General features: G+C 45.5%; 3 protein-coding genes across 3 annotated transcripts; all 3 read right to left on the bottom strand.

Annotated features, from left to right (window-relative positions):
• Positions 1–33: 33 nt before the first annotated feature.
• On the bottom strand, positions 34–6,379 carry LOC105684329. Its single transcript, XM_048655996.1, has 3 exons — positions 4,389–6,379; positions 3,264–3,349; positions 34–1,727 (listed from the first exon to the last, which is right to left on the bottom strand). The coding sequence occupies exons 1-3, from the start codon at positions 5,891–5,893 to the stop codon at positions 142–144; spliced, it is 3,177 nt and encodes a 1,058-aa protein (XP_048511953.1). The 5' UTR covers positions 5,894–6,379; the 3' UTR covers positions 34–141.
• A 146-nt stretch (positions 6,380–6,525) lies between these two features.
• LOC105684346 (cytochrome P450 9e2-like) lies at positions 6,526–8,765 on the bottom strand. Its single transcript, XM_012397630.3, has one exon. It carries the CDS (start codon positions 8,174–8,176, stop codon positions 6,671–6,673), a length of 1,506 nt encoding a protein of 501 aa, XP_012253053.2. The 5' UTR covers positions 8,177–8,765; the 3' UTR covers positions 6,526–6,670.
• Positions 8,766–8,905: 140 nt separating this feature from the next.
• On the bottom strand, positions 8,906–10,810 carry LOC105684345 (cytochrome P450 9e2-like). Its single transcript, XM_012397629.3, has one exon. It carries the CDS (start codon positions 10,657–10,659, stop codon positions 9,151–9,153), a length of 1,509 nt encoding a protein of 502 aa, XP_012253052.2. The 5' UTR covers positions 10,660–10,810; the 3' UTR covers positions 8,906–9,150.
• Between the last annotated feature and the right edge of the window lie 1,719 nt (positions 10,811–12,529).

The raw sequence follows: 12,529 nt of genomic DNA, 5'->3' as shown, positions 1-12,529 counted from the left end.
CACACGACCAACACGGAGTGATTTTTTCACGTGTCCAATTTTCTGTACAGCTTTATTGCATGTGTAATCTGATTCATAAAGGCAGGATAATTTCCGGACCGAGTATGTCCGGGATCAAGCGAAAGAGGAGTGAACGCAACGTTATTTTTTTCTCGATTGAACCTTCAGCCAGAACCCGTCCGCCGGTATCAGCGTGAATTCCGAGGTACTCAACTTGATCTCCGAGCAAGTTTTCGAGCTCGGCAACACATCGCATTTGGCGAGCACGTGAAACAAGGCAAGCTTAACGACCATTAGAGCGAAACGATTGGCGATACAAATTCTCGGACCTATTCCAAAAGGCAAGTAGGCCAAGGGATTGATGTTGTGCTTGTTAACTTCGTTGAATCTTTCCGGATCGAATACATCCGGATTCGTGAAAAATCTCTCGTCACGATGGATGGACTGTATGGGAATCCAAACTTCTTGGGATGGTTTGACCTCCAACGGTTCGAGTCCAGGTAACGCGGGCGGCAGAGTGAACCCTTTCGTACAAACTCTGTCCAACACTATACCGGGTGAATAAATCCTCAAGGTTTCATTGACCACCGCGTCCAGGTACTTCATTTCTTGTATCTCCTCGTAAGACACACCCTCCGGATGCTCTTTCAAAACCTCATCGATTTCGGTCTGCAGTTTCCTTTGGACGTGGGGATTGAGGGCGAGGAAATGAGCAGCGAAGCACATCGTGGTTGCCGGGCTGTCGAATCCGCCGAGGAGAAAAATGAAGGCTTGGGCCGCCATGTCCACCATGGATAAATCAGTTTTTGCCTCGTTGTCCCTCGCTTGCATCATCAAGTGTATCATGTCCGGTCTCACGATTCCTTCTCTGTCCCTCGTTTCGATGGTGGTTTTTATGATATCCACGAAATAGTTCGTCGTTTTGACGTCTACGAGCCGAAGATTCATCAGCCGCGCTAGTCCCGGAAGATTTCGCATGATGAAGAATTTGATCATTCTGATCCCGGCCAAGTGGGTGACGTCTTTTCCGATCATGTAAAAATCGTTTTCGCGATGTTTCAGCGAGTCCGTCGACAGGCCGAACGCCGTGGACGCAATCACGTCGAGTGTATATCTTCCGAAGGTGTCCTTCATGTCGAGGTTTTCGGGCTGGGGATTCTGGGCCGCCAAATAATCGGCGAAGTTCGACGCACACTGGGCTACACCTTCGAACATCATCCTCATCTTACTCGAAGTAAACGCCGGGCTCAAGAGCGACCGCATGGCTCTCCAGTCGTTGTCCACCAGGGCGAAAAGATTCTTTTGGAAAAGTGGCTCGTTCGGTGAATCGGCGAACGTCCTGTGATTCGGAAAACTGTCGAAATACTTGACCGCCACTTGCTTTATCAGTTCGGGATCCTTCAGCATTATGACCGGATTGGAAAATTCGTAGAAACCGACGTACCTGGCGTCGGGGTGACTTCTGTAAGTGTCGTCCATCACGTCCGCGAACGATTTCATCCTGAACAATATCGGGCCCATGTTCCCGAATATCGGCCATGGACGTACGCAAGAGATGCCGCGTTTCTTGAAGTAACCGAAATTGCGAGTGGACAGCCAGTATATTATGACCGCACCTGCTATTACCGTCAAGGTTATCGTCCACGAGTCCATAGCGGCGGAAATTTTTGACAATGACGAATGACGATTGGTAAAAATTTTTGCGCCCAAAACTTGGAATCCAATTTCTCACGGAATTCTCGACGTTGACGAATCGCTATTACAATTCCTATTTTCGTAGCTCGGCCAATGTATAGATATCGGAGTTGCCTCGACCGCTGGTCGGACTAGACTGCAGCATGAAATGGCAGCTCCAAACCGAACGCGAAACGTCACAACAACGCGATTCGGATCAGCCGCACTTGACCTTTGAACGTTCTTCAGCTGCTTTGAAGTCGTGTCGATACTCACCACTGATGAACCGAATGAACGATCATTTGATCCTCGAGATTGACTCACGTAACTTTCGAGGTCAAATGCTGTCGGAATTAGCCACCTTAACCGCGTAATGATTTTCATGGTACAATCGATCCGGAGTCGATCCAGCTGATGACTTGCCGAATGCAAATAAAACCTGCGGCGGTGACATAACGACAGTTTTTCATTCGGAAGATCGACAGACTATTTTAAAATGAAATCATACACGACGCCCACAGTCTGTTGCCGATGATAGGAGATACCGTCGCACCAGCGGTAACACGACCTTGTGCTTTCACTTGTTTTGAATTCACCTGTCATTATGTACGAACTTGAGAAGGTTAAGCGAACCGATCGGCAATGAATATTGTATACGAGTTTTAAGGGTAAAGCGTGACTTTCTCTTCAATTTTTCAATTTATTTAGAAGCGAGTGAGAAATAATTCGAACAAAAGAAAGTCGAGGATAATCATCCATGAAATTCATTTTCAGGTTCAATCCACTGTACTAGATTATCTTCATTTTTTTTACTGAAAAACCCAAGTTACCAACGATCGGCGATGTTTCAGAGCTCGGGATGTTTTACTTTTTGAAAGACCGTTCGGATCAAGAGTAAAAAGTAAATACACAATTAGTACATTCGTCAATATCGTTTGCTATATTGCGAGCAAGATCATAACATTTCGATGGTCGTGGTAAACGATAAGCCATGCGTCAAAATCCTAATCCCATCAGCTTCACTGATTATATTCTCAAGTACCGATAGCGCTAAAGCGTTTCATGTACGTTACCTTTCGCCGCGGTCTGAAACGAGTGCTTCTGAATGACATAACATTCAACGATTAAACTCCTCAATCACCTCTCATTGATAGCGTCGGTGTACGATAGCGTCCCACACGAACGTATCTAATTGGCCGCACTTGACCGTCACGCACACAATAAGATGCGGTCAGTCTGAAAAAAGACTGTTCATATCTCTATTGGCGACGGGAAGCAATCGCTTCGTCATCGTACTTGTTTTGATTCGATATGTTGGTTTTGTTTTGTGTGAGCGCAGGTATAAAATATTTGGAAATTTCACCGTGTACGTGTCGACGGAAAGATTATAGCTCCGAGCTCATGTCCGACTGGAGTGTGCTGCGTAGAACGTATTTTCTGACAATCAGTTCATTGTTGTGACGCATGATAAAAATTTTACATGACATTGACAATGACATTGGCGATGAGTCCAAGACTCGTCGGCTCCACTCGACCGACACGGGAATTGGATGAAAACAATAAGTGAACTTAGGGACAACTGTACCCACCGTTTTTCACAATTGATGATAGTAACTTATTGTTAGTTAGATTTTTAATCATGTTTTTTCTGAATAATTCAAGAATAGCTTTGTGTCTGATGATTCATCGCGTATTAAAAGTCATTAGAAATGGGTCTGGAAATGTGCGACTTTTTTGCGCGATTGTAATGGGAGTTCATTACTTTATACCAGTATGTGTATGGTGATTATTTATTAATGGGGTCGACTCTATTTTAGATCATGAAATAATTGAAAAATTAACATTTTTTGATTTCTTTTTTTTTTTAATTGTTCATTGTTACGGCGGATAAGGGGGGGAAAAAAGAACGATAATGAGACGCAAACATTTCGATCATTTTTCGTCATTTCGGAATAAGGAATAATATCCATTCTCAAAGTCTTCGCTTAAAATTTTATCCGCATCACTTTTTGCGACCCGAGATGACGTTGTTGGATCTCCTAATATCGTCAGTTGCATTTTTTGAAGATCGACTTCTTATTGAATCCGTAGCGATTCGTAGAATCACAGCACGATGGCGAGATGACTCGAGGTTATTGCGCAAAAATAATATTATTTCTTGTTCATACTCTTATGATACGTACAGTGTTTACTAGTTTGGAGAAATATGTGTGAGTTATGATCAACTATAATTATAGCAATATTGCCAACGACTCGTGTTTGTGTTTAATTATACGTTGCACGTTGTGTCGTTTACGTCGACAGTATACGCTCCGTATATTACAGAGGAAATTAATTTTTTTCTTTCTCATCGAGTATGCTGACAAGCTCAAAATAAACAGTTCTCTATCAATTATCTAGAGTAACACGATTCTTCATGGAAATTCTGCAATTCATCGCGAAAAATATGTTAGTTACGATTCTCATGTTTGGTTGATGGTTGTTGTTCTCTTCACTGAATCTGAAAAGTTTGACGAATCCCTGTGAAAGAAATTCTCTCATCGTAATACAAGAATTAAAAAAATTTGCATAAGGAAGTGAAGGTTAGGTTCGATTTCTTCTCTTGGTTGCCAAGTTAGCTGGATCTGCAAGAAGAGTATTGCGTGAAGAATTGGAAAATTCTTATATAAAAATGAATGGCCGTTTCAAGTAAACTATTACAACAGCAAATCTACTTCCTTGCTTGGATTTTCAACCAGAAGCCGCCTTCAGGCTGTAGGGTGAAAGCTTTGGTGCTGATCTTGATTTTCGGATTGGTTTTCGAGCACGGTAAAACATCGCACTTTGCAAGAAGATGAAACAAAGCGAGCTTCATCACCATCAGAGCGAAACGATTCGCGATACAAATTCTGGGACCTATACCAAAAGGTATGTAGATCGAGGAGTTGACGTTATCCTTGTTTACGTCGCTGAACCTTTCCGGGTCGAATTCGTCCGGGTTCGGATAATATTTCTCGTCGTAATGCAGAGCGTGAACCGGAATCCAGATACCTTGGGAGGGTTCTATCCTCATCGGCTCGAGGCCGGGTAACGCGGGGGGTAAAGTGTACTCCTTGGAAGCGATTCGGTCCAAGGCAAAAGCCGGTGTGAACATCCTCAGGGTTTCATTCACCACGGCGTCCAAGTATTTCATCGCGTGTAAATCTTCGTAAGACACTCCGTCAGCATTTTTTTCCAGCACCTCGTCGATTTCGGCCCGCAGTTTCGTTCGAACGTCGGGATTCAGCGCGAGCACCTGGGTGGCAAAGCTCATCGTCGTTGCCGGACTCTCCAACCCACCGAGTAGGAAAATGAACGCCTGAGCGGTCATGTCGTCCAAGGACAGGCTCGACTTATCCTTCCTGTCCCCCGCCTGCATCATCAGCTGAATCATGTCCGGTCTCACTATCCCTTCTCTGTCCCTTGTCTCCACGTTCGTCTTTATCACATCTTTGAAGTAGTCCGTCGCCTTGTCGCCGATAATTTGTACCTTGAAGAATCTCGCCAACCTGGGAAAGCACCTGATGACGAAGAATTTGATCATCTTGCCGACACCGGCGAAATTGGTTACGTCCCTTCCCACCGTGTAGAACGTATTGTCGCGATCCTTCATAGAGTTCGTCGAGAGTCCGAACGCCGTGGACGCGATCACGTCGAGGGTGTACCTCCCGAAGGAGTCTTTCACGTCATGCGCTTCGGGTTGCGGATCCTGAGCGGCCAAGAATTCCGCGAAATCGACCGCGCACCGCGACACTATTTTGAACATCATTTTCATTTTGCTGGATGTGAACGCCGGACTGAGGAGCGTTCGCATTTCTCGCCACTCGTCGTCTTTCAAGGCGAATAGATTTTTCTGAAACAGCTGCTCCGTCGGCGAATCGACGAACATTTTGTGGTTCGCGAAGCTGTCGAAGTGTTTGATCGTGACTTGTTTTATCAGTTCGGGATCTCTCAGCAGGACGATCGGAGTTCGGAAGTCGTAGAACCCGACGTACTTCGCGTCAGGGCTACTATTGTAGATATCTTGTATAGCGTGCGGCATCGATTTTGTTTGAAAAATCAATTCGCCCATATTGCCGAATATCGGCCACGGCCTGACGTACGGAACGCCACGTTTTTTGAAATAGTCGTGGTTACGAGTAGAGAACCAGTATACCACTGTTATCACCAATATCGCGAGTACGATCGTCCAGGAGTCCATAGCGCTTTAAAATTTATGGAAAACGACCGACTGTGTGGCGTCAAAACGTATTTCATTCACCGGTATGTTGGCCCAAAACGAAACTTATCATCCGTACAGGCTCGAACGAGCACCGACCGCGAAGTGGTGTTTACGTACGTCGGACACAACTGCCGTATTCAACGGCTGCTTCAAGTTACGCAATGGTTAGGAGGAACGCCTCTCCGACTTACTCATTGACAGCGCGATACGATAAACTCTGTCGCATTTCGTCACCCGCGCTCGACCCCAGCGCTGAAGTTCGTCCCGAATGAAAGTCGACTCGCTTCAGTTGGTGACGTGGACCTTCGTCGCAGTATTTTTAATCGCCTCGCCCCTAATCTGCGTCGATCGTGATATTCTTCGTCGTTGACAGTAAGGCTCGTATGGTCAGCAGCAGTCGACCGACAAGCGTGCTTACGCTGTTTTCAAGTCTTACAACTGGTCGAGCGCTTATCGTAATTGCCGATCACCTTATGCTCCCAACGCTACAGACGGAATAAACAATCTTCGGCATCTATTGATCATCTGAAGTACAGTGAATATCGGGAAAAAATTAAGAATGATGATTGTGAGGCAACGGAATCCATGCAATAAACGTGAATCGAATTCGATTTGAAATTTACATTTTTTTTTTATTCATCTCCGGTTGCACGTTCGAATGGGCCAGCGAAAGATGACATCGAGAAAAATGGTCTGGAATACCGACGATCGATATTCAATATTGTTATAGAGCGAGTATACACGCGCAATGAAACATTATTTTCTTGTCCGAAGTTTCAACCAGAAGCCGCCTTCGGGAGTTAGACTGGCACTCTTGGCGCAAATTCGGATTTTCGGTTTGGTTTTGGAGCAGGGTAAGACGTCGCATTTTGCCAATAAGTAGAACAATGCGAGTTTCACCACCATCAGGGCGAATCGATTCGCGATACAAATTCTGGGACCGATTCCAAAGGGAAGGTAAGTCAAGGGGTCGATTTTGTCCTTGTTCTCGTCATTGAATCTTTCGGGATCGAATTGATCCGGGTTCGAATAATACTTCTCGTCGTGATGCAGAGAGTGCACCGGAATCCAAACGTTTTGGAAGGGTTTCATGTGCAGCGGATCGAGTCCCGGCAACGCGGGGGGAAGGGTGAATCCTCTGGAACCGATCCTGTCCAACATTACACCAGGTGTGTACATCCTCAAGGTTTCGTTAACGACGGCGTCCAGGTACTTCATCGCGTTAATCTCTTCGTAGGAGACTTTCCCTCGACTTTTCTTCATCATCTCATCGATTTCGGCTTGGAGCTTCTTCTGAACGTTAGAGTTCAGCGCCAGATGTTGGGAAACGAAGGACATCGTCACTGCCGGACTCTCGAGTCCGCCAAGAAGAAATATGAAGGCTTGAGCGGTCATACTTTCCAAGGACAGGGCGGACTTACCCTTCCTGTCTCTTCCCTGCATCATCAAGTGAATCATATCCGGTCTTACGATTCCTTCTCTTTCTCTCGTTTCTATCGTACTTTTTATCACATTCGTGAAGTAATCGGACGATTTGCCGTCAAGGATTTTGACGTTGACGAGCTTCGCTAGCCAGGGAAAGCTTCGCATGACGAAGAACTTGAGCAATTTCAAACCGGTGAAATTGGAGACCTCTTTTCCTATTTTGTAGAATTCGTTATCGCGGTCTCTCATGGAGTTCGTGGACAGTCCGAACGCCGTGGTCGCGATCACGTCCAGGGTGTATCTGGAGAAGGTTTCCTTCATGTTGAGCTCTTCGGGCTGAGGATCCTGTGCCGCCAAGTAGTCGGTGAAGTCGATCGCGCATCGCGACACAACTTCGAACATCATTTTCATTTTGCTGGAAGTAAAGGCTGGACTCAAAAGCGCCCGCATCTCCCTCCATTCGTCGTCTTTCAGAGCGAAGAGATTTTTCTCGAAGAGTGGCTCGTTCGGCGAGGTGATGAACATCCTGTGATTGGGAAAACTGTCGAAATCCTTTATCGCGATTTGCTTTATCAGTTCGGGATCCCTTATCATTATGATCGGAGTTGAAAAGTCGAAGAATCCGATGTATTTTGCGTCCGGGTGGCTTTTGTAGACCTCCTGAATCATGTAGGGCATCGCTTCGATCCTGAAGAACATTTTTCCCATGTTTCCAAAGATCGGCCATGGCTTCACGTACGGTATACCGAGATTTTTGAAGAAGTTGAAATTGCGAGTGGAAAACCAGTAGATCGCCGCACCCACCAGTATCGTCAGGAGTATCACCCACGTTTCCATGGTGCTGACGATATCTCAAAAATCGAACGAGCGCACCGGACGGCTCGATGTAAGACACCGTCGCTAATCACACTCGCATTCGGTGAGGCGTCTGATTCTTGCTAGAATCGATCTAATGTTTTTTTATCGACTTATTCACGCGAACGCAGTTCCACCGTGAGGGGCTGACAGCGAAGTCGTGTCGAATGCAGTTTGGAACAGACTACTCCGCTAAATGTACTCCGAGTCGAACGAGGGACAAATCTACGCCTTTTCCACTAATCACCTAATCACACGTCGTTACGATACACGTGATATCTCCTTCGGTACAATTGAACAACGCACGAACAAACAATTGACACGAGGGTGAAGCGGAGTGGGAGTGGCACGCAGCCGGCTGCGAGGTCCGAGCTAGCTATTCGCAATACCAACGCGATGAACGATGCCTCCAACTTCGCAGATTAACTCACGTACCTTTTAGGTCAGATACTTAAATTCGCATTACTTTATAGCTCGTCGCCGTATTCAAATGAATAGAAATTTTTCAGACCTCACCGTCTCAGACTCCACTCGTGATTTTTTTGTGGCATTGTCCGAGCTCTGGAATACTTGAAAAAAAAATTTTCCGACCAGCCCTGTTTGAGTTATAACTGTTTTTTTTTTTTTGCTTCTTTTTCTCCAATTGAAACTATTTTGTGAAATCTGAAAAAATTCAGGGGAATCCAGTAAAAGATTTGGAACTATTCTCCATTTCAAGGAATGTGGTGAGATTTTTTTGACTATTTATTCCATTATTTGATTTTTTTACACGACTAGCAGTTACCTGCCTTACAATTTTCACAGCCACTTCGTGATAGCTAAAAAGCAATAGTTCGGTCAAGTTATAAATTTCCGATCGATAATTTATTAAAAAAAAAAAAAAAGTGAAATCAAAAGCTACGTGTACATATTACATTTGTACGCATCATTATTTATCCAAGCCATACATCGAATCGCTACCGTACTCTAATTTTCAGCCAGAAACCCTCTTCGGGCATCACAATGAGGCCTCTCGCGCCCAATTTTATCGGCGATCTTGTTTTCGAAGAGGGCAACAGTTCGCACCTGGCCAGCAAGTGAAACAATACCAGTTTAACTTCCATTAGAGCGAAACGATTGGCGATGCACATTCTCGGTCCGATTCCGAAGGGCAAATAAGTCAGGGGATTTATACCGGACTTGTTCTCATCGTTGAACCTTTCGGGGTCGAACTTGTCCGGATCCGGAAAATATTTGGGGTCGCGATGGAAGCTGTGCACCGGTATCCAAAGAGTTTCTCCTGGCTTCACCTCGACCGGTTCCGCGCCCGGCAGCGGCGGGGGTAGAGTGAAACTCTTCACGCACACCCTATCCATGGCGACCGCAGGTGGATACAGTCTGAGCGTCTCGCTCACTACGGCGTCCATGTACTTCATCGCGTTCAGTTCCTCGTAGGAAACGTCGCCACCGTTTCGACCTCGGACGTCATCAATTTCCGCCTGAAGCTTCCGTTGGACGTCGGGATTCAGAGCCAGTAACTGGGCTGTGAAGCACATGGTCATCGTGGGGCTGTCGGATCCTCCGACGAGAAAGGCGAAGCCCTGGATGATCAGGTCGTCGTTGGTCAACGAAATTTTACTGTCTTCGTTTCTCGCTTGTATCAACAACTGCAACATGTCCTGCCTGACTATTCCCCGTTCGTCTCTGGCCGCCACCGCGTCTCGCACGACGTTTTCGAGGTACTCGGTGGCCTCGACGTCCAGGAGTTTCAGGTTGATCAAGCGAGCGAACCAAGGGAAACTTTTGACCAGCAAATACTTGGACATTCGAGTATTGCTGAACGCTAGCCGTGTCGCCATTCGGTAAAATTCGTTGTCCGGATTTTTAATGGAATTAATGGACAAGCCGAAGGCTGTCGTCGCTATCACGTCGATGGAGTACCTTCCGAATACGTCCTTCATGTCCATCGCCTCCGGTAGCGGATCGAGCGACGCTATAGATTCCCCGAAGTCCACCGAGCACTCCGACGTTATTTTGAACATCATCTTCATCTTGCTGGATGTGAAAGAGGGGCTCAATAGGGCCCTCATTCTCCGCCAAGTGTCACCTTTGAGCGAGAACAATGATTTTTCGAACAGAGTTTCACCGGTCAGATCGGAGAAGAACTTGTGGTCCGGAAAACTGTCGAAATTTTTGATAGCTATGGATTTCACCAGCTCGGGATCCTTGATCAAAATTATCGGGCTTCCGAAGTCGTAGAGGCCAAGATACTTAGCTTCGGGATTCGCGGAGTACACCTCGTTCATCATATCCGTTAACAGTTTTTTTCGGAACACCACACCCGCCATGTTCCCGAAAAGTGGAAGCGGCTTGACGTGCGGAACGCCCAGTTTCTTCAAGTGAACATGATTCCAGGTTACGTTCTTGAACAAGTAGATGCAAACGACACCCACTAATAAAGTTACCAAGATTGTCCACAAATCCATTTTTTTTTTGGAAAAGAACTTCTCCTCTGATTCGCTATTTCGCAAAACCCGGTGAACAGTTTCAGAAGCCGCGATGGCGCGTTTGTTTTTCCGGAATCGGATTGCGCTACTCCGGTTGTTTGGACTGCTCAAAGAGCAATCATTACACTAACGCGACGAGACCAGATCACCGGCTATTTATGTCGCGAGCCGAGTACATACAACTTTCATCAGTCGTACGATATTAATCGCGCTTGTTTATCCGCCATATGTCTGCCATCTCAATTCGAGATTTGAAAACATCATTCCGCTTTTACTTCGCTCCTGCGATAACGATACACTAAAGAGTAACTTTGTTCAGGCTTAACGGTGTTTTTCTGGTTAGTGACGATCAGTTTTTCGCTTGAACGTCTACGTTACCAACAATGTTCTGTAATTTTAACAGATAATTTGTCGCGAATTGTTGAAATTTGATTGGAGTCTTTGCGCTGCGACTTGACATTGTGAACAAACTTCAGGTTTCCATAAAGAGGAATCGCGAAGGGCATTTTTCGCGAGGAGACAGAAATGGATCTCGTAATAATCAAAAAAGATGTAAAAATGGTAGAATTGGAAATCACATGATGTGACACCCTCAATTCTATCCAAGTACTCCACAACTTTGACCTAATTTCAAGTAGCTGTACAGCGAAGAACGGGCTCGACAAAATTAGCGATCTACAAAAACCGACGTTTCAATGATTTCGTTTAACATTCAAATTCGGAAATAAGTTACTTGCCACACATTATCCAGACTGTCGTGACATTTATTTTATACAAAAACTCGCTGCCACTGATTTGCTGCGTGTTCACCTCGGGTGTTCCGAAATTGTTCGCATGATCCATTACAAGAACCCACAGAGTAGATGAATAAGTTCTCGGTTAGATTAGATGGAACAGCGTCATGAACCGGAGTACTTATAATAGCGTATCCCGGGGACCGTTCTCCCCGCAAACGTGTACCTAAACTTGTCGTGTAACGCGCAACGTCACTAACATAAGTAGAGGTTGGATGGGTAGGCAAACTGTAGAGTGTTTGCTCAGGCCTTGATACGAGGTTAGCGGAGGGAACCACGAAAGCAGGAGTGTAACACGCCCACCCATCCACCTGCGAGGCTATCCGTCCGTGCCCACCTGCCTCATATCTCCTGGTTTCTCTCCGTAAGCTCAGTTTCTCGTCGTGTCTTTGTCGCCGAATGCAATACACGGCGCTCTACAAGGTTTGACAAGTGGTATGATATCACAGGAATTGTAAAATGCGAAAAAAGGGCTTGGAAAGGATAATGAACCGAGAAAGCTGATTTTTGGATATGCTGTGGGGCAGGGGGGGGGGATTGAGAAAAGTTTGACTTCGCATCGTTTACCAAGATTTCCCGTGAGCGTTCGCCGCCATCATGGAAAAGGGTGAAATTTCGTTATTTTGCCGATAAGTCGGTTCTCCGTGGTGATACGAGAATTATGATCGGATGTTTATTTGTTGTTCAGACGAAGTTTTAAGATTCAGGTTATAGGAATTTTTTACCTACGATCGATCGGTATCGAGAAATCGAACGAAAAACTGAAAATTTAGGAAGTTGAAACTGGTTTTTAGTTTTTTTTTTTACTTTTTCGTGATACTGGTAGACGGAATGTTGAGCATCAATCTTATGAAGCATAGTGATACCTGCAATTTTCTGTTTTCTTTATTTCTTTGCCGACCAAAATTACGACTTCTAGCGCGCCGCGGTGATCTCATAGTACTCAAAAATCTTCTCGAATTCCTGTGACTCGCCAGAATAAATCTCGCATACTTCACTATCGCCTGATTGTCTCCTGCCGAATGACACTTTTGACGACCAACTTGCAACAATGT

The sequence above is a fragment of the Athalia rosae genome, chromosome 5, assembly GCF_917208135.1.
Source record: "Athalia rosae chromosome 5, iyAthRosa1.1, whole genome shotgun sequence".
Taxonomy (NCBI): domain Eukaryota; kingdom Metazoa; phylum Arthropoda; class Insecta; order Hymenoptera; family Athaliidae; genus Athalia; species Athalia rosae.
This window is presented reverse-complemented; position numbering and strand designations above follow the sequence as displayed.